At 50.0% G+C, this 22,500-nt stretch overlaps 1 protein-coding gene across 1 annotated transcript in view; it reads right to left on the bottom strand.

Moving 5' to 3' along the window:
* Positions 1–8,961: 8,961 nt before the first annotated feature.
* grin2ab (glutamate receptor, ionotropic, N-methyl D-aspartate 2A, b) overlaps positions 8,962–22,500 on the bottom strand; it is a 78,916-nt gene continuing 65,377 nt past the window's right edge. Inside the window, 7 exon segments of the mRNA XM_030352494.1 lie at positions 8,962–10,393; positions 10,890–11,679; positions 12,720–12,903; positions 15,914–16,149; positions 18,402–18,589; positions 20,023–20,183; positions 21,891–22,120. Of these exon segments, the coding sequence (XP_030208354.1) occupies positions 9,280–10,393; positions 10,890–11,679; positions 12,720–12,903; positions 15,914–16,149; positions 18,402–18,589; positions 20,023–20,183; positions 21,891–22,120 (2,903 nt within the window). The 3' untranslated portion in view covers positions 8,962–9,279.

Genomic DNA, 22,500 nt, shown 5'->3' with positions numbered 1-22,500 from the left:
TATATTTTTCTTTTTAGATTTCCTGCGGCGCATCTCTAAGCAAAATATTATTGCTTTAAAGAACCAAGGCGCCTGGAGGCAGCCATGGATGCTTCTTGGAATTCATGGCATGCTACCATTGACAATGAACGCGATTTGTCACAATGCATAACCATAGCATTACAGATCATCCCAATACCCCTTGTCTATTCTATTGCTGGTCGTTCATGAATAAGCAACTAAAGACGATCAAACTACATATATATACTGTCCATATATATTCACTCATCTGTAACCAACTATTAACTATGTTCATAAATCTCCATCACGTGTCTCCATGGAGAAGAAACCTTCCCCATGCACCAGGGTAAGTTGCCATCCGTGCAGAAAATTCCCTTCTCATTGTTCCCTACCGAAGGCAAAAAGGCACTGTGTGTTATATTTAGCTTTTCTTGTAATGTTAAAAGCGACTGAGAAGATCACACTTTATGAAACTAAATATCCCCGCTTGTAAAGAAACAGGCCTGCAGTGTTTCTTGTTGTTGTTGCAATGACCAATTCCTATTCTTAACACTCAATTACCCCCGCCCCCCCCCCCCCCTCACACACACACACACACAAAAACACACACACCCCTGGTCCCTGTGTGGTAATAATGTATATTGTGTGGGGGAGCCGGGGCGCGATGAATAAACCAGATGCCTGGGTGATGCTCGGGGTATGATGCCCAGCGGCGAGCAGCCCTCCTCGGGGGGGGGGGACCACTGAGTGCTGGTGCCGCCGCCTGCAACTTCATCATTTATAGAGGAGACAAAATAAAACAAACACAACAAAATGGTCCAGCGAACGCCTGGCCGCCCCTACTACTACTGCTCTCGCTGCTTCGCCTCACACACAGGCGCACATGAGCAAAACTTTCACATTAAAAGAGGCACGCGGCGTAAAGGAGCTCAGCGCTGGGAAGCATTCCCGTCCGACGCGGTGTGCGTGTGCCCGTCGGCGTTCCTGCGGACCGGGGGAGACTGGAGGAGGAGAGCTCCTCTCTCAGCCGGAGCGCTGCCGTGCTGCAGACTCTCTGAGCGGGTTGGGCCTGTGCTGCTCGTTGGACTCGGTTGACGCGGGACTAATGGTGTTGCCATTAGCCAGGTTATTAAAGCTATATTTACATTAAACGTTCCGCTTCTAATTTGGTACGCGGAAAGGCCCTGATTTGCATGCTTGAATTAGCATAAACTGGCCTTACACAAACAATGTGTTGCTGTCTGTGGGATGTGTGTGGGTGTGTTTGTGCGTATGTATGTTTGTGTTTGTGTGTATCGTTATGTACCATGACCACAAAGGAAAGTATATGAATGTCGGGGGTTGTGTTTCATGCATTTACATTTCGTTGTTCCACATTCATCATTTACTGCCTTTAAGGAGATTCACAAGACCTTTGTAGGCCTACATATTATTTTCATTCCTCTGTGTATGTGTCTGTCTGTGTGAGTGTGTGTGTGTGTTTTTATGTGTGTGTGCACGCAGGTGTTGCGTGACAAATAGCTCGTAGTCAATCAATTTATGATAAGGTCGGGCGCACTGTGTTTATGGGAATAGATGTTTTGGTTGATTGTCGCTGCAGGGAACTCATGCTGTTTGACTGCTCAAGCCAATCTATTTGGAGCAGACTTAAGTACCAACATTTTCCAATTGGGGCGTATGAAGCTTTACAGCGACCACTGTGATGGTACCAGCACCCCGAAGCCGTAGTCAAGCCTTAGTTCACATTTTAATACCACAGAGCAGAGCATTGAATTGGAAATAATGTTAGATAGGAAGTCAACAGGCAGATCCAAATAAGTGTGGCACCCCTGTTGTTGAACTATTGAACTATAGAAACATAAACACAAACAAACACATGTACACACACAAAGGCGAACATAAACACATGTGTGCACACACACACACACACACACACACACACATAGGGCAGAGCTGGGGGCTAAGTAGATGCTGTAGATGTTTTTAGTTGGATGTGTGCTTGATATCTTTCTCTTTCTACTCACGGCGGTTCAGGTTACACCCCATCCTGTGTTTCCCTCCTCCTCCTCTCTCCTCCTCCTCTCTCATCTATTCATCTCCTCTCCTCTCTGTTGCCTCTCTCCTGCGCTCCGACTAGGCCCAGTCACTCCAGTATTTTTAGTATTGGTGAGTAGGCGTCGGCAGGTCCTTATGAATTTTCATGGGTTCGTTCAGTGTGTAGGCTGCCACACTGGCTCTCTCTCTCTCTCTCTCTCTCTCTCTCTCTCTCTCTCTCTCTCTCTCTCTCTCTCTCTCTCTCTCTCTCTCTCTCTCTCTCTCTCTTCATATCACTCGCTATCGCTCTCTCTCTCTTTCTTTTCCTCTCACTCACACAACAGCACAGTTTAAGAACACAAACATACAGTATGGTGGGGAATACAAACGCACGCACACACGATTGCTCACTAACACACACACACACACACACACACACACACACACACACACACACACACACACACACACACACACACACACACAGAGGTCAGATGTGTGGGCTGATGACCGCTAATGAGGATGTTTGGAGTCTTTGGAGGGAGAAGTGAGCAACCAACAGCGGAACACATCATCATCATCCTCTTCACCATCTTCATACACTTTGTGTTCACTGCCGCTCTATAGCTCACTCTTTCACTCTCGCTTTTGCTCGCTCTCTGTCTCCACTTCTCTCTCTCCCTCCATCTCTTCCTTTAGTTTCCATGTATGACTTGCTCTCTGTTCTCCTTCTGACTCTTTGCCAGGGGGGGGGTTGCTCAGATGGAGAAGCTTTAAATCAAGGAAATTAATTATGTTCATTTATCTGCCTCATCTCACACTCCTTCAGACTGCCGTGTTACGTGAGCGATCACAAAAACACACACACGTGACCCACACACATGCCCCCCCCCCACCCCCACACACACACACACAAACACACACACACACACACACACACACACACACACACACACACACACACACACACACACACACACACACACACACACACAAACACACACATACATGGCCATGACAATACATGTGTTCATAGCCCTGGGATAAAGTGTGTAATGTATGTACATTACACACAAACTGTGTGTTTGTGTGTGTATCTAATAGTGTGTTATATTAATGATATAAACCCCTCACATGTCGGGCTGCTCAATTCTATTAATTAAATAAGAGACTGGGCGGTGTGTGAGTATGTGTGTGTTCATTCTTACTCGGTTCTATTAGCTTGGAACATATGGATCCTGTCGGGAAGAATTTGGACAACATAATCCCTGAAACCAGCCTCAAAGGAACTGTCGAACACGCATTACCAGGTTACAAGCACAGTCACAGTCACTTACACTTACACACGCATACCTGTAGAATACCTTGTCTACTCTGCAAGTTACATCGCTTTTGTTCTCCTCCTCTATTACTTGTGACAGCCCCTGCAGCCTCTCTGAGTGTGACGCGCAGCCCACGCCAGTGTGAGTGTGCTCCGGTGCGAACGACCCTGTATGACTGTGTGTGTGTGTGTGTGTGTGTGCTTGTGTGTGCCTGTGTGTGCATGTGTGTGAGTGTATTTGCATGTGTCTGTGTGTGTGTGTGTGTGTGTTCGCGCATGCGTGTTTGCACGTGTGTGCGTGTGTGTATGTTTGTGAGCTTGTGTACGTGTCTGTGAGTGCGCGTGCACGTGTGTCTATGTGTGTGCGTGTGTGTGTACTTGTGTGTGCTCGTACATATGTGCGCGTACGTGTTTGCGCACGCAATTGTGTGTGTGTTTGCAAGCATGTGTGAGTGTGCGTGTGTATGTGTGTGTGCATGTGCGTGTACGTGTGAGTGTGTATGGAACGGTGTGTGCGTGCGTGTGTGTGTGTGTGTGGGCGCATGTCGTCCCGCGGCTCCTCCCCTGTCCCACTTCAGCCCAGATTAGAGAGTCCATCTCCTTGGGGAGAGGGGAAATATAAAAATAAAGCTTTTACCAGAACACTGATCTAAATGCACAGACACATGCACACACACACACACACACACACACATGCACACACACAATGGACGTGCGGTCCACATGTTCTTGTGGACACACCAACCGAAAGACACACACACAAACGCACATACACATTCACACACAGAGTGCATTATGAAAGCCCATAGAGAGTAGGGCAGATAAGGCCTTTTCTCCGCTCAAAAACCCTTTCTGGTCCTTTCTATGTATAGTCTGCAGTCACTGGAGAGATAGACACAGGCAGAACGGACCAAACACAGTACACAGATATAAGAGATACAAAACATACCAACGACGACACCCAAACAAGTAGAAAAATGAAACCTTTACTTATTTACAGATTGTACAGAGGTACAGAGTGACAAGGTCATATTTACAACACACAACTAATAGCTTAGAAACCCCTGAACGCAGACACAGGTGAGATACACAGCTGAAGAGAAGAGCTTGGAGGGGGTGGGGGGGGGGGGGGGGGGGGGGGGGGGATTTTTGGTGAGTAATGGCGGTGGGGTCGGTTTTGGTGGAGATGACCTCATTAGACTACACCTAATCAGCACACCATCTAACCTGCCTGCAACACTGTGGGCCTGGGTGACGGGGCTATCCTCTGGGGCCGGCTGGAGTTAAGCCAGCAGCTTCGGTACCCTGCGTAGACTTCCAAACGATGGCTGCCAGAGCGGGGCTTTTAGCCTGGGTGCACATCCACACTATGAATGCTACAGTGGGACGTGAAGCCTGGGCGCACCTCCACACTGTCAGAGCGGGGCGCTTAGCCTTGGCACAGCTTCACATGGTCAGAGTGGGGCATTTAGCCTGGGTACGACTCTACACTGTCACCGTGGGGCCTTTAGCCTGGCCACACCTCTACACTGTCACCGTGGGGCCTTTAGCCTGGCCACACCTCTACACTGTCACCGTGGGGCCTTTAACCTGGCCACACCTCTACACTGTCACCGTGGGGCCTTTAGCCTGGCCACACCTCTACACTGTCACCGTGGGGCCTTTAACCTGGCCACACCTCTACACTGTCAGAGTGGGGCGACCAGATACAAGGAGGTCGGTCCAGTGAGCAGCAGGCCAGTGGCAGCCAGGCGATACCGCAATGACCTCACAGGGATATCATGAAGCCAGCAGACTGGAAAAGGGGGGGGGGGGGGATTTGGAAGGTCTCCAGTCACCGGCGATGCGTGAAGCAGAGTGGAGGGGGTGGAGAGACAAGGCAGACCTCTCGGTGCACGTACACCTGGCGACTTACACCACAATCACAAACAGGTCATGCGTTAGGAATCGTCGGTGTAAAAAAACATGGGGGGTGAGGTGGGGATGTGGTCGTACAAACACTCCGTTGCCACGGCGGCCCCATCCCGGCCACGTCTCGACGCCGTTTCTTGTTGTTGTTTAGGCTCCTTTTCCTTCTCGCCGTTTGCGCGTGCGATACGTCTAAGTGCCGGGGTCACGTGACGTGCGTAGAAGAAAGAGAGAGCGGAGAAGAGCAGTGGGGACTGCTGCCATGAACGTACCAGACGAGCCTACTCACACACACAAACACACACACACACACACGCACGCGTACAAACACACACACAAACACACACAAACACACATGCACGTACACCCACACACTCACCCACACACACGCAGGCACGCATGAACACACACACACACACACGCACGCTTTATATATATGCATTAGCCATCTCTTATATAAATGCTTTTAAGTGAAAAATACAGACATACACACACACACACACACACACACACACACACACACACACACACACACACACACACACACACACACACACACACACACACACACTTGTGTGGGTGTAACAAACACAGACTAGTGGGACAGGGGCTCTTTAGCGTAAAGACTCTTGCTATCATAAATCATTGAGTGTAATAGAGGATTGTGGACCTGACAGCCAGTTCCAGCTAACCAGGGCTGTTAAGCCACATGTTAGCTCGCAGACTGGCAGACTGTGATGTCCAAACAAACCAACAGCAACAAAAAATAATCCACTTCACACTTATTTTCTACAACATGCCAAAGTCTTTTTTCGTTTTTCAGAAGCAGAATAAAATGACACGCTGTTAAAATTAACAACACTTATCACCATTGAAATCAAATTAAATCAATTTTTATAACACTTAAAACAAAGATTTCTTTGTACATTAGAATAATATTGCGACCTGATATTGTGCATATAACATCACATCAAACCTGTGACCAATGAGCCGTTACCATTCAAAGGTACACGCGTCAATGTTGTGACCGACCCCTTTGCATCTTCTCAGCTTCGAGTCGTGTGTGCATGGGTGTGTATGGGAAAGAATATATAGAGAAAAACGTAAGAGAGGCCGAGGCTGAGCAAATAGCATATCAAGTCCTTCTCTCCACCATAATGCTTTGTGCTCAACAAAAAACAAAATCAATGCACATACTGAGTACCTCATGGATCTTAGCACACTCCAACACACATTGTCAGTGATAATGGGTAAATGTCTGTGGACGTGCATTATGTGTGTTTGTGTGTGTGTGTGTGTGTGTGTGTGTGTGTGTGTGTGTGTGTGTGTGTGTGTGTGTGTGTGTGTGTGTGTGTGTGTGTGTGTGTGTGTGGGTAATTGCATGTTTGCTGTATCTGTAACAGGTCACTTGGTAAACTCTGTGCCTTCCCTGTGAGTTTTTCTTTTAAAACACAGTGCGGTGAGCTCTCAACAACAGGGTGGACTTAGTGCTCAGTATTCTTACATCCTCCCAGAAGTCCCTTTGACAAGTAGATCTATAGGAACAACCGAATCGGGCTTGCCTTCTAAAGAATAATGACAACACACGGCCAATTAAATCAGTTCCAAAGAGCAGATTGTTTCACTCGAGACACAAAAACGTAAATAAATGACCTTTTTGAATCGGGCATTGGATTGGAAAAATCAAACCATCATTCATCTCAAGATGTTTCCAGAAAGAAAGGAAGAAAAAAACCTCAGGATGGAGACTTCAGAAATCCAGGCTTTGCTTCTCTTCACCCGACACTCTAGTCATTTCTATGGTTACTGAAAAAGGTGAAGGGAGGAATCGAGGAAAAGGACAGTGGAGGGTGACGAGGAAGGTAGGACAACAGTCATCGAGGGAGAAATGAAAGAATCGAAGAGAGAGACAGCGCAGAGAACCACATGAAGGATAACCATGGCAGAAGGAAGCACAGTAAAGGTATGAAATAGAGCACAGGGAGGGTAAATATATATATATATATATTATATATCTAGTACTGGAATCATTTCAACTGTACAACTGAACCTGACACTGTTGGAACCCCAAACAAAATGTCAAAATAAGACTGAAAATAACTGTTAAGGATATTCGTAAACTCATAGATTTTTCAGTATAAAAGTTATTTTTTTGGTCAAACATCTGTGTTCAGTGGCAGAGTATAAAATCTACAAAGTGCACAAATAGAAGCTCATCTCGTAGCCTCAACACATACCCAGCCTAAACTACCATTCTAGACTACAGTGGATTTATTGTATGTATTGGTATACGTACGTAGGTGTGTTTTTTGCTCGAGTGTGCCTGTGTGACCCTGTAGGAGTTAGCTGGGAACCACAGGGCAGTAGGAAGCATGCAGTATGACCTGAAGGCTAGCTAGCTAAGAGAGGAAGCTGCAGTAACTGGGGGCTCTAGATTGGACATCTAGCTCTACACCTAGCGAGATCTGCATTAAACAGATCGGTATTTACTGGAACACAGATTCCCGCCACAAGATCTGAACAAGAGGGAGGGAATGGGGGTAGAGGGGGGGGGGGGGGGGGGGGGGGGGGGGGGGTGAGGGGGAGTGCAACCTGCAGGCGGCCATTTTGCTCCACTGGTTTGGAATGTTCCATTTCAATGACATCATATCAGCGACAACCCGTCAACAGTGCTGTTCTCTTTACGAGACATCCCCAGACTGACACCTTGTGTGTATGTGTTTGTGTGTATGTGTGAATGTGTGTGTGTGTGTGTGTGTGTGTGTTTGTGTGTGTATTTGTTCGTGTGTTTTCTATTGTTTGTACATCCCTAGTTAGGAACTGGACCCCTTTTCCGGCAGCAACACCATTTCAAGAACGGTGGCGTTTAAGTTGTCAGAAGTACAAATGCTGTCCGACAGTGAAGAAGCGGGATCCATTCTGCGGGGGGGGGGGGGGGGGGGGGTTCAGACGTTCTCATGCCATGCTGGCAGCACAGTTTGAAGGCTCATACAAATGGCCGAACCGTAGTGATCTTTGTGCAACGGAACGGTGCCGCACAGAGAAGAAGGGAGCGGATCAGTCAGCGGTGCGGTGTGTGAACTCAGAGGCGGAGGCGGAGGCAGAAGTGGAGAAGGAGCGGCGAGAATGAGCGTGGGCGCGGGAGCTTCAGATCGGGTTTCATCTTCGTTCCTTGCAGATGCCGCCGAAACATCTGCGCTCCTTTCCCCACCCTTTGACTCCGGGCCGCGGAGGTTAAAGACACGGACACACTGGTCCTCCGTGCTCAAGGACCTCCTGCTCCTTCTGACGGAGGGGGGGGGACTCCTCCGCCGTCCAGGTACGACCTCCCCGCCCGGCACCAGCGGCCGCCCATGTCTCCAGCGCCCAAGCTCACACACGCCACCCCCCCCCCCCCCCCCCCCCCCGGCAGTGTGTTTCCCTGGGCACCCTGGTGCCTCATCCACCCCCCCGATGGAGGTCACCGTAACACAAGATGCCCGGTGCTCTGACCCTGTATCGATTACACATCCGTCGGTTCACTGATGTGTTTGTTTTGGCAAGCGTGGTTTTTCTCTGTGTGTTGGTGTGTTTTCCAATGTGTGCCGAATGTACGCTCTGAATCAGAGATCCCCCGGTCCTGTCCAGTCACGTACACACACACACACACACACACGCACACACACACACACACACACACACACACACACACACACACACACACACACACACACACACACACACACACACACACACACACACACACACACACTCCCACACACACACGCCTCCTCTGCATGCACGTGAACGGGCACGTCAGTGTGGGGGTTGTTCTTTTGTACACATGAGGCGAGGAGGAACAGTGAGTGCGTGCATCGTGTTCTTGTGTCCGCCTTGTGCGTGCACGCGTGTGTGGGTGTGTGTCTGTGCATGTGCGCGCGAGCGAGCGCGTGCGTGCGTGTGCGTGCGCATGTGTGCATGTGTGTGTGTGTGTGTGTGTGTGTGTGTGTGTGTGTGTGTGTGTGTTAGAGAGAGACTCAGACGTCGGACTCGATGCTGGGCATTCGGCGGTAAAGGCGTGGCCGGTTGTTCCCGGCGCTGGAGGCTCGGGGCGCGGTGACGTAGCTCATTGGCTGAGAGGCGGCGGGCGGCACCATGTAGGCCACCATGGGGGGTTCCTGTTGGGCGTAGAACAGCTGCTGCTCCATGAGCCCCCCGCCGCCGTGCTGGCCGCCGTGGCCCCCGCCGTACTGGTTCCCGTGGCCGCCCTGCTGGCTGACGTGGTTGACGTGCACGGCGTGCTGGTTGCCGTGGTGGTTGCCGGGGTTCCCCAGGGTCAGCGACAGCGGCATGAGCTGCTTGTAGAGCTCGTGGGCCGAGTTGCGCTGGGACATGTGCGCCAGGGTCTGGGGGGCGGGGTCTCGCTTGGCCGTGCCGGGCGCCGACTGCAGGAAGGGGTTGTGCGAGGGCCGGTCGGGGAAGAGGCTCTTGGAGCGCCGGGGCAGGGGGATGGGGGCGTCCAGGCTGTGGTGGTGGGACGGCGAGGGCGAGGGCGGGCTGTGGTTGCTGTACGGCCGGTCGGAGCGCATGGTCAGCACGTTGGCGTAGGCGCCCTCCTCCAGCGTCCCGTCCCGGTCCCGGTCCGACATGCTCAGCTTGCGCATCTGGGCCTGCAGGTGCCTGTCGGCCAGGCCGTCGGGCAGCAGGTTCTCGTAGGAGTGCTGGCGGTTCAGCTGCTGGAGGTGCTGGGCGGAGGCCGAGTGGCTGAGGAGCAGCGGGGGGCCCGGGGAGGCGGGGGGCTCCAGGTGGCTGACCAGCCCGTCCCCCTCGCCCACCATCCCCAGCTCGCTCTGGGGCAGGTAGTGGGTGAACATGTCGCCGCCGCCGCCGCCGCCGCCGCCGCCGCCGCCGCCGCTGTGGGGTTGGTGGGCGTGGGCGTAGTGGCCGTGCAGCTGGTCCTCGCGGATGTCGTAGAGGTTGCCCAGGTGGGTGCAGGCGTCGCAGCGGCCCTGGGGCGAGCGCACCGTGTACAGGCCCGAGTAGCCCCCCAGCTTGGCCAGGCAGGAGCGGCAGTGGGTGGGCCGGCCGCCCGGGACCCCCGGCCCCGCCCCCACGGGGGACTCCATGGAACCTCCCACTTTGTCCTTGGCGCTGGATGGGAGAGGGAGGGGCGTACAGGAAGAGGCGTCGTTAACCATGGGGGACATTGGAACAGGGCTGTGCAATCGATCCAATTTTGATCGCGATTTCTATTTTTGGGTGAAACGATCTCCAAAGTAAAATAATCAAGTTTAAACGATTTTTTTCTTATTCTTTTGGTATTTTAGTATACCTATTTCATTCATTAAACGTTTTATAGAAATTGCACAATAGCTAGTTACATATTTGTACATTATTTTCGGAATGCACATTTCGTGTAGTTTTCAAAGGGCAAATCTCAAAGTTCTCATTAACAAAGTGGTTTTTTTAGAGAGAAATGCTGAATCAATGCGTCATGATTTCAAACTCTAAAATAATCGTTTGAATAATAATAACAATAATTTAAATATTGACCAAAACAATCCTGATTCTGATTTTGTCCATAATGGAGGGGGCCTAGATTGGCAGACGGGTAGGTCGGCGTGCTCCTCGTGTCCGGCCGTGCTACCTGATGTGCTTGTAGGTGCTGTACTTCTTGTCCTTCAGGGAGTGCAGGTCGGCCTCGGCGCTGTGGCTGTGGTGCAGCAGGCCGGCGTTCAGCTGCAGCATGGGGGCCTCCATCTGGTGGGAGTGGGTGCTGTCGGGGGAGAAGAGGTCCGGGGGGTAGCCGTGGTCGTCGGACCCCCCCTGCTGGCTGTCCCGCTGGTACATGGGCGCCGAGTGGAGGCTGGCCTGGTCCGAGTCGATGGAGTAGATCTTGGGTTGACCGCCCCCGCCGACTCCGCCCCCGCCGACGCCGGCGCCCCTCTTCCTCAGCTGATTGGGCGGTTTGAATCCGCCCCTCGTCCCCATGCCGTCCGAGTCCTTGTGAGAGGGCGGGCGGCTGGAGCACTCCGACATATCCGAGTGGATGCCGTCTTCCGGAAGGTAGCGCTGGCTCTTCATCGCCGCCGGGCCGGGTCCGGGGGCGGGGCCCGGGGACGACCTGGGCCCCGGCCCGGACCCGGGCCCCGCCCCCGGGGAGGTGGCGGCGGGCTGGGTCTTCAGGGTCTCCACGCTTTTCTTCCACAGGTTCCGCGGCTTGGAGGCGGGGCCGGCGGGCGCGGCCAGACGGTTGTTCCCGTTGTCGTTGGTGACGGAGAGCTGGGGTTTGTTGGGGCTGGTCTTGAGGCCGGGGCCTTTGGGTTGCCCGGGGAACGGCGCAACATTGTTAAGGAGGTCTTTGTGTCGCCCGGTCAATGACATGAACCCGGAGTTGCCATAGAGACCGGGTCCCTTCGGTGGCATGAGCGAGTTGCCTTGAAGACAAAGAGAGATGCATCTTAGACAGAGGAACAATAGGACGATTGAGGATACAATAGCTAACAAGGCTTGATGGATGCTGAGCCATGTAGTTAATACATCATCTAATGACCTGGCATTGTGGCCAGTTGTGGGATACAATCAGGATTGCTTGTGTCTGATTCGCGGGAATCTGTCCACTTCTTTTGTTAATAAGACTATCCCAAAGTCAATGTCAGGCATCATACTACGACTAACAAAAGCTACAACTTGTCTCACTATATCGTAACATATTTTTTAAACATAACTTGGAAATTCATAACTGCAAAAATCTAATTAAACTTTTTTTTCTCCACCCAAATATTTATGAAACAAAGACGGTAATGTGATATTTCCTGCTGCTTCCTATGCGCAAGCTCGAAAAACTCTGGGAAAGAATGCACTGGGGTTATTGCGTATGTGTGCAGTTCTCCCAGTAACTCAATTGCCAGACATGGGCAGAAGAATCCTATTTCTCATGTTTGTTGTGGTGCAGAGAGAGTCACACACAAAGAAAAATATAGTCCTCATTGGTGTGCAATCATGGACCATTGGCCATTGTGTAAGGAAGATTGTTCGATCCCATATACAGTACATCATAATCACGCCATATCTAATCGTATGTCTTTTCGGTGCGTGGGCGGGGCAGGCAAAGGCAAAACTGGTGTACAGTAAAACGCCAAGGCCCAACACAAATTACCATAAAATAAGCATACAATTTCACAGCAGGATAGTCTATTGGTCAGGGTGTTTGACTCCCAAGCCGAAAAGCTCTGGGCTCAAACCCCAATGTGGCATGGTTCTAAAAATGCACTACAGGTCTCTCTGGATACAAGCCTCTGGATACAAACCTATGAAAAAAGCCCAACTGCAACCATAAGGGTCTGCTTCTTAGTTGCATGCATTTCAAATTCACTGTCCATCGCTTTGGATTAAAGCGTCTGCCAGACCCGACTCGACAGCACAACACCATGGACTGGCCGAACTCCCCAACAGAGCTGCAGAGGTAAAGGCGTACTTTTGCCAGACATCATGTCCATGATGTTGGGCTGCACCATAACAGTGTTCTGCTTGGGGGACGTCAAGGTCAGCGACTTGGCCGATTTGAGCAGGTGCAGCATGTTCGCCTGGGGGCTGAAGTCCAGCTCCGGGGTCTTCTTCTTCATCTCAATGTGGACCCCGTGGATACAGCTCCAGATGCCCTGGGAGAGGGAGGGACGGAGCGGAACGGAGTGGGAGAGAGAGAGGCAGATGGAGAGTGAGAAAGAGAGGGGAAGAGAGGGAGGAGGAGAAGATAGGGGGGAGAGAGAGCGAGAGAGAGAGAGAGAGAGAGAGGGAGAGAGAGAGAGAGAGAGAGAGAGAGAGAGAGAGAGAGAGAGAGAGAGAGAGAGAGAGAGAGAGAGAGAGAGAGAGAGAGAGAGAGAGAGAGAGAGAGAGAGAGAGAGAGAGAGAGAGAGAGAGAGAGCGATGCAGGGCAGGGCAGAGGACAGGAAAACAGATGAGTTGGAACAGGTGCGAGAAAATAGAAGCCGGAGGAGGGGGGGGGGGAGGAGGGGGAGGAGGGGAAGGAGGGGGAGAAAGCAGAGGAATACAATTTTTGAAAGGGTTTGAACAAGCATTGTGATCAGGGAAACGAGTGCTAGTAGAGGCATGGACCAGCTCCCCTTGCATCTCTGCATGCCATTATAGAAAGCCTGGGTCTGGTCCCCTTCAGTTCGCGCGATCTGAAGCTGTAATCAGCCCATGGAGATTCAGTGTTCGCCCCATCGCCAGAGAGAGGGTTAAAATGGAGGTGATGTCATCACAGCAAAGGGGCTCTAAGGTCCATGCCTTCAGCCACGCGCACGTACATACACACATGAACACCCACGCACCGACACACGCACCCACACACACACCCACACACAGACTCGTCCAGAATAGAAGCCTTACCTAAACCTAGGCCATCAATAATGTATTGGGGTCTGAATGGTCATGACCATTTAGTGTGAGAAGGTTCACTTATTCATCATGTGTGTGTGTGTGTATGTGTGCATGACTAGACTAGATTGCACTGGCATATAAGGTTGGTTTTGTGCTGATTCTCTCTGTGCAGGCCTTTGTTTGAGATACTAAGTGTTTCTCCCTCTCTCTCCCTCTCTCCCCCTCTCTCCCTCTCTCTCTCTCTCTCTCTCTCTCTCTCTCTCTCTCTCTCTCTCTCTCTCTCTCTCTCGTTCATTCCCTCTATCTCTCGCTCATTCTCTCTATCCCTCGCTCTCTCTTACTCAGGTGTTGTGTGGATGTGGGTGAACGTTGTTTATGTGTGGAGCTGTTTGATTACTCTCCCTTGCTATATTGTTATATTTTCAATAGTCACATTGATCCCAGTTGAGCAAAACCGCCCTTTTGTCTCTTTTCAATATGAAGCCATGCACACACACACACACACACACACACACACACACACACACACACACACACACACACACACACACACACACACACACACACACACACACACACAATCACACACACACACACACACACACACACACACACACACACACACACACACACACACACACACACACACACACACACATACACAAACACACACACACACACACACACACACACACACACACACACACACAATCACACAATCACACACACATCTGTTCGTATTTCTTTTCTATCAAAAGCTGAATATTAGGCTAGCCCATTTCCTAACCTTTAAAATAGGAATAAATGGATGAATAAAGCATGAATAGTTTTCAATGTATTTTCTAACTTTTTCTTTCAGTTCCTTAAAAGTTCAATCCCGAAGTTAGTTTTAAATCAACAATGTATTTGTATTATCTCTCCTTCGGCGGAATATCGGCTCTGGTATTTTTTCTTTGGTGGGAAATACCAAACAAGTTTTGCGGGAAATTCGTCCCAGTATCAGTCCAGTATCAGGTTTGCTTGTATCATTGTTATTATAATGACATTTTATTATAGTCAATGTGTTATCATACAAATATTAATTGTCATTATGATCGTTATCATACAGTATTTGATCTCATAATCAATCATACCATGCTAATTGTGAATAGAATGTTGGGCTCACATTGTTGTTGTTAAATTATGTAACCTGATATTATTATATTATGAATATATCGTCTAATAATACATGTCCTCTTAGCCTGCTGATGGTGCAGAGGAGGTTGTTGTTATTATGTAAGGACCGAACCACGGCAGGCAGGGTGTCCCGGTGTTGGACAGTAATGTTGGACCCTCACCACCACCCGAGCCCGCTAATATCCAGTTAGCGCTGATGATTAGTTCTCTTTAAATACTCTCATCCATCATGTAATTGGTTTTTTTTATCACCTTAATGAGCTGAAATTCTAATATTCCCCCGGCGGCGCTTTGAGCGTATTGTTTTGCGTTGTCTGGTCGATAGTTGTGTTTGAACGTTGTAGATGATGTCGGATTTGTAGCCGATCGATTCTTAACTGTTTCTGAACTGAAAGGCAGAGGTGTAAGGGCGCTAGTGACGAAAATGCACACTCGTGGAACGTCACTGACCAATCACGATCAAGTATTGAAAAATGAGGTGGTGTACAGTTTAACATTATATATTTAACAATTATTCACCTCCAAAAACAAACAAGATAACACTTTTTGCCGGGATTTATTGGTTTTTATTAGCGGATTATTTGTTTTTATTAGCGTGACGAGACGACCGTCGTGCACACTCCAAACAATACCCGAGTTTGAGATCTCAATCATTGGATATTGCCCTATATCCCGAGATAGCGAATAAATCAAATCGCGCCATCTTAGGAGGTTCACGTGTAGCATATACTAAATTACATTATATTGTTATTATATCACGGCATATTGTAACATATTATTAATATATATTTCATCATCTCTCTCACGCTCCTGAGACTGAGGAGGAAGCCTGGTTAATATTGTTATTAGTTTATCATGTAACATTATATGATAATATGAATATATATATCGGATAATATATTTACTGATCTCTCTCACCCTGCTTAGGGGAAGCAGAGACTTGGTTTAGATTGTTTTTTTTTTTATTATATTATGAATCTATATTACATGATATAGATTAACGAATAGATCTCACCCTGACCTAACCCTAACCCTAAGGGTGAAAAGGGGGCCAGGTTTAGGTTGATGTTCGTTTAATGTTTCTATGAAACTATTTTTCCTTTTGTGTCTCACCCTGCTGAGGGTGAAGAGGAGGCCGGGCCGCCCGTTGCAGCCGGTGAAGCAGTAGCGCAGCCTCCAGTAGAACAGGTGCTCGGAGATGAAGGTGAGGATGGACAGGCCCATGGCGGTGGCCAGCATGTAGAAGACGCCCGCCATGTTGTCCACGTCCAGCTGGCTGCTCATCACCTCGTTCTTCTCGCTGTGGCAGATCCCCGTCAGCCACTGGGCCTCCAGCTCCTCCATCTCGCCTGGGGGGAGGGAGAGGTGGGGGGGAGAGAGAGAGAGGTGGGGGGGGGGGGGGGGGGGTGGGTGGGGGGAGAGGGGACATTGAGAGAGTATCGCGGAGGGGAAGAAGGCGGCACAGGGACGAGGACGGGGGGGGGGGGGGGGGGAAACACGGGAAAGGGACGTAAGGGGGGGGCGACGTGTGGGAACGGATGGTCGGGTGGAGGGAGATAGGGAGGCGGTGGGGGGTAGAAAGAAGGGAGGCAGTGATGAATGGATAAAGGAGGAGAGGGAGGGAGGGAGGGAGGGAGGGAGGGAGGGGGGGGGGGTAAGGGGAATAAGGGGCGGACCGAGAGCGTTAGGGAGGGATGAGGAGTAGGAGTCAGGTGGGGAGGCAAAGGGAGGGGGAGGGGGGAGATAAGGGTATGTCATTACAAGGGAAGATGGAGAAGGGATGGAAGGAGTGGTGAGAGGTGGAGTGGTAAATAGACCGTAATGGGAAGCAGACAGGAGGTGAAGTGAGGGGGATGGAAAAGAATTGATAGTTACGGAGCGATGGAGGAGGATGGGGGAAATTATTAACTGTGCGCGAGTGTGTAGGGTGTTTTGTGTGTGTGTTTGTGTGTGTGTGTGAGTGCTTATTTGTATGTACAAATATGCGGGTGACAGGGTCGAGTGTGAACCAAAGCTCTATAGTGGTTTCAGTGGTTTGATTTCGTTCATGTTTGCTCTCTCTCTCTCTCTCTCTCTCTCTCTCTCTCTCTCTCCCTCTCCCTCTCTCTCTCTCTCTCTCTCTCTCTCTCTCTCTCTCTCTCTCTCTCTCTCTCTCCCACAATCCACCAGCTAAATCTTGAAGAGTAAACATAACATGCTTGCACACACACACACACACACACACACACACACACACACACACACACACACACACACACACACACACACACACACACACACACACACACACACACACACACACACACACACACTCACACCCACCCACCTATACATACCCACACACATTCCCCCACACCCACAACCACCCCCCCCCCACACACCCACACACACGCAAACACACATGCCACCAAAACCCACATTGAGTAATGATGATGAAATGCTGTGTTAAGACCAGAGTCTGATAGCTTTCGCTGGCCGCATTTGTGTGTGTACATGTGTGTATGGGAGTGTGTCGTGCATGCGTGTGTGAGTGTACGTGTGTGTGTGTGTGTGTGTGTGTGTGTGTGTGTGTGTGAGGGGTTCTGGGGTGGGTGGGGGTGTGTGTGTGTAGGCAGAAGGGCGGGGGAGGTTGGGAGCTGCGGAGCTTAACCATAGCTTTAAAGGACTATCTGTGATGAATCCATTCAACAGCACAAGAGAACTCCACCAGCCATGCTATTTATTCAATGTCCCGTGTGTGTGTGTGTGTGTGTGTGTATGTGTGTGAGAGAACGTAACTGTGTTTGTGTGTTTGTGTGTGTGTGAATGTGTATCTGTGAGCATGAATGATATCTTCTCTAAACCATATCTTCTTTTCACCTTGTATCCATTGTATGTATTTCCCTTAGTAATACAGGTCACGTCCGTCTAAACATGGTGTATTTATGATGTCAGTTTATTCAATATCATATATTGAATGATATTTCTTAATTGTATGTGTGTCAAGTATATACATGTCAAGTAAATAATGTGTGTGTGTGTGTGTTTGTGTGTGTGTGTGTGTGTGTGTGTGTGTGTGTGTGTGTGTGTGTGTGTGTGTGTGTGTGTGTGTGTGTGTGTGTGTGTGTGTGTGTGTGTGTGTGTGTGTGTGTGTGTGTGTGTGTGTGTGTGTGTGTATGCATCTGTGAGCATATGAATGAATATCTTCTCTAAAGCATATCTTCTGTACACCTTGTATCCCATTTACATATTTCCCTTATTGATGTTAGACGTGGTGTATTTATGATATCATTTTATTGAATATCATACATTTAAAGATATTTCCTAATCTTATGTATGACCATTATAATATGTGTCAAGGATATACATATCAAGTAAATAAAGTGTGTGTGTGTTTGTGCGTGTCTGTCTGTCTGTCTGTGTGTCTGTGTGTCTGTGTGTCTGTCTGTCTGTCTGTCTGTCTGTCTGTCTGTCTGTCTGTCTGTCTGTCTGTCTGTCTGTCTGTCTGTCTGTCTGTCTGTCTGTCGGTCTGTCGGTCTGTCTGTCTGCCTGTCTGTCTGTCTGTCTGTCTGTGAATCTGTTTGCGTGCATGTGTGTGTATCTGTGTGTGTCCGTGTCTCACCGTCCCCTATGATGCCCAGAATGGCCAGGTCCACGTGGCGTTTCCAGTAGGAGCCCTTCTGCAGCGCGATGCCGTAGCCCGTGGTGGCGAAGATGTACCCGCTGCCGATGGTCACCAGCTTACAGCCATCGTCCCGGCCCGCCATGTAGTTCAGCACCGCCGCATCGTAGATGAACGCATCCAGCTTCCTGCGGCGCCAAACCACACACACACACACACACACACACACACACACACACACACACACACACACACACACACACACACACACACACACACACACACACACACATACAGACAGACACACATACACACAAACACACACGCACACACACACAGACACACGTACACATACATACAGACATGCATACATATACAGACACACACACAAAGACACACGAACACACACACACACACAAACACAAAACACAAACATAAACATAAACAAACAAACAAGACCTTCCACAGCCCCGGGGCTTAATCCAGATTACCACAGTGTTAAACTAAGCGTCCCCTGTTAAGAAAGAATCAATTGGTTGAATGTTATCCTGTTGACTATTCTGTCATTTATGGGACATGTTTAATCGGGAGAGACTTACGTTGATGCCGATAAAGGTCATTAAGGAGCATAAAGGGGGTGAGGGATGTGGCTCAAGGATTTCACCAGATAAGCTGTGCACATTGGGGATCGAACCCTTTGACGCGGGGAGTTAATTCTCTTTATGTAATTGATTCCGGGGCACTGCGCTTCTTTCCTCCGTTGTTTTACGGTGCATCAGAGGAGGTTTTCCAAACGAAAACATTCTCCACTGAACTCATCATCGGTTAATACCAAACGACGGCCGAGACTTGGTGGAGTGACGCCGGCAGTGGCAGTGAAAACAGAGTGCAAGCAGGGTCTCTTAACCTAAACCACTTAACCACGATGAAGCGAGAGACGGGAGAGAGAGAGAGAGAGAGAGAGAGAGAGAGAGAGAGAGAGAGAGAGAGAGAGAGAGAGAGAGAGAGAGAGAGATTGAAAGAGAGAGAGAGAGAGAGAGAGAGAGAGTGAGAGAAAGAGATTGAGAGAGACAGAAAGAGAGAAAGAGAGAGAGAGAGAGAGAGAGAGAGAGAGAGAGATTGAGAGAGAGTAAGAGAAATAAAGAAGGAGAGAGAGAGAGAGAGCGAGCGAGAGCAAAACAGAAAGAGAGAGAGCGATAGAGAGAGAGAGAGAGAGAGAGAGAGAGAGAGAGAGAGAGAGAGAGAGAGAGAGAGAGAGAGAGAGAGAGAGAGAGAGAGAGAGAGAGAGAGAGAGAGATTGAGTGGGAGAGAAAGAGAAATAAAGAAGGAGAGAGAGAGAGCCAGACAGAGAGAGAGAGAGAGCACAGCCAGGGGTGAGAGAGAGAGGAATATGTAAGGAGATAGAAAGAGAGAGAGACAGACAGAGAGAGAGAGCCAGACAGAGAGAGAGAGCCAGACAGACAGAGAGAGAGGGCACAGCCGGAGGTGTGTTCGTGACACAGCGCTGCTCTTTGCCCGGTGTCTACGTTAGTCCTGAGTGGCTCAGGGCTAACGTAGCTCAGCGTGACGCTAGGAGGTTCGGACGGGTTGAGCCGAGGGTCAGGAGGCCGGGGTGACGTACCCGGTCTTCAGGCTGACCAGGGCGTCCTGCACCCCCGTCTGGTGGTACTTGGTCATGTACTGGTGCATGTCCGGGTAGTTCTTCCTGATGTTGCGCTCCGTGCTGCCGTTGGGGACCGTCCCGAAGCGGAAGGGAGGAGAGTAGGAGTAGGGGCTCTGGAACTGTGGGGGGGGGTGAGAGAGAGACAGATAGACAGGGCCAGAGAGCGAGAGAGAAAAAGAGAGAGAGAGAGAGAGAGAGAGAGAGAGAGAGAGAGAGAGAGAGAGAGAGAGAGAGAGAGACAGAGACAGAGACAGAGAGACAGAGAGAGAGAGAGAGAGAGAGAGGGATAGAGAGGGAGAGAGAAAGACAGAGAGGAAGAGAGAGTGGGAGAGGGAGAGGGAGAGGGAGAGGGAGAGGGAGAGGGAGAGAGGGATATAGACAGACAGGGACAGAGAGCGAGAGGGAGACAGACGGAGAGAGGGGTAGAAGGAAGCAAGAGAGCACAGAAGTCAGGGAGAGGGAGAGGTAGTAAATGTTGAATGGGGTGAAATGTGAAATGAGGATAAGATCAGAATATCAATGATTACAGAGAGCCAAGGAAGGCGAGAGATGAGTTGTGACAGAGGCGGAGAGGAGGAGGGGGAGAGGCAAGAGGAGAAGGAAATGGGGGCATAAATAGGAAGAAGAGTAAAGAGAAGAAAGGAGAGGTGTGGTAGAGGACAGGGGGAGGGTTAGTTAGTAAGTTAAAGTTGACCGAGAGAGAGACGGAAGGAGATTGAGAGAGGGAGAGAGAAGGAGAGAGAGGGAGTGATGGAAAGAGATGGAGTGAGAGGGAGACGGAGAGAGAGGAAGAGATGGAGAGAGATGGAAAGAGACGGAGAGAGATGGAGAAAGACGGAGAGAGACGGAGAGAGACGGAGAGAGAGGGAGAGATGGAGAGATGGAGAGAGACGGAGAGAGACAGAGAGAGGGAGAGATGGAGAGAGATGACGAGAGACGGGGAGATGGAGAGAGATGACGAGAGACGGAGAGATGGAGAGATGGAGAGAGATGACGAGAGACGGAGAGAGGGAGAGAGATGACGAGAGACGGAGAGATGGAGAGAGATGACGAGAGACGGAGAGAGGGAGAGATGGGAGAGATGACGAGAGACGGAGAGAGGGAGAGTGATGGAGAGAGCACAGAAGGGAGGGACAGAGGAGGGGACTCATCAGTCATCATCATTGTGTGTCCAGTCAAGCATACAGACCGACCTGGGTTCTGCTGACACGGTCTGTCTACGCACACACACACACACACACGCACACGCGCACGCGCACATGCACACGCACACACACACACACACACACACACACACACACACACACACACACACACACACACACACACACACAGACACACACACACACACACACACACACACACACACACAGACAGAGAGACTGCACAAAACACCACACAGATAAATTCACAAACTTTAATGCACAAATACGCACACACCTGCAACCACACACGCACGCACACGCAAACAACCAACAACGTGCCCAAAGGACATTATGTTTCACCGGTGGGGCCAGGGTTCGTCCCAGGGCGTAGACGATGACAGCTCAAGCAGGGGATCACGCACACGCATACCAAAGCATTTGTGTGTATGTGTGTGTATATACAGAACCCACTCCACTGTCTCAGCCAAAGTTTTGGGTGTTTCATTTTATTTTATTTTAGGTTACCCTTTTATTTATTTATGTATTTATTTCTCCTCGCTCTCTGTCCGTCTATGTCTATTTAATAATGCAGGCAGACTCTTTTATCCAAGCGGACATGTCTGAGAGAGGGGTAGGGGTCAGGGCCTCTAACAGGTTGACTGCACGACACACACCGCTTACCTTTTTGTCCGACAGTCCGGTGACCTGGTCCACAAACTCCTCCTGGATCATGAAGGCGGCCAGGTTGGCGGTGTAGGAGGCCAGGAAGATGACGGCGAAGAAGGCCCACACCGACACGATGAACTTACTGGTGGTGCCCTTGGGGTTCTGAACCGGCACGGAGTTGTTGAACACCAGACCCCACAGCAGCCACACCGCCTTCCCGATGGTGAAGGACGGGCCGTGGGGGTCTTGGTGGGTGGGCCGGGGGGAAATAAGACAAGGATGAAATCAAATGTTGTCCGTCGACGGATGACGGAGATATGTCCGACATATGGGTAACACGATTTATTTGATTGGCCGACGGATTCGTCGCTGCCTGAAAAGTTGAACATTTCTCAACATTGGACGAAGGCAACGGAGGCAACAGTTTGAGGGCGCCCCCATGCAAAGTCATTGAGATCCATCGACGGACGTGTACAGTGTGAACTCAGTGTCAGGCTGCATTAGTTTGTCTATCCCCCTGCAATCATTCTTCATCATACTTTATTATTGAAGAATTGACTATGGTGACTCTTTCAGTGATTTCAGATACAGTACATGACCTTAAGGAGGAGGTTGGAGTTAGGTG

Source organism: Gadus morhua, chromosome 3 (assembly GCF_902167405.1).
Source record: "Gadus morhua chromosome 3, gadMor3.0, whole genome shotgun sequence".
Lineage (NCBI taxonomy): Eukaryota > Metazoa > Chordata > Actinopteri > Gadiformes > Gadidae > Gadus > Gadus morhua.
The sequence above is the reverse complement of the archived record's forward strand: the minus strand, read 5'-3'. Positions and strand labels throughout refer to the sequence as shown.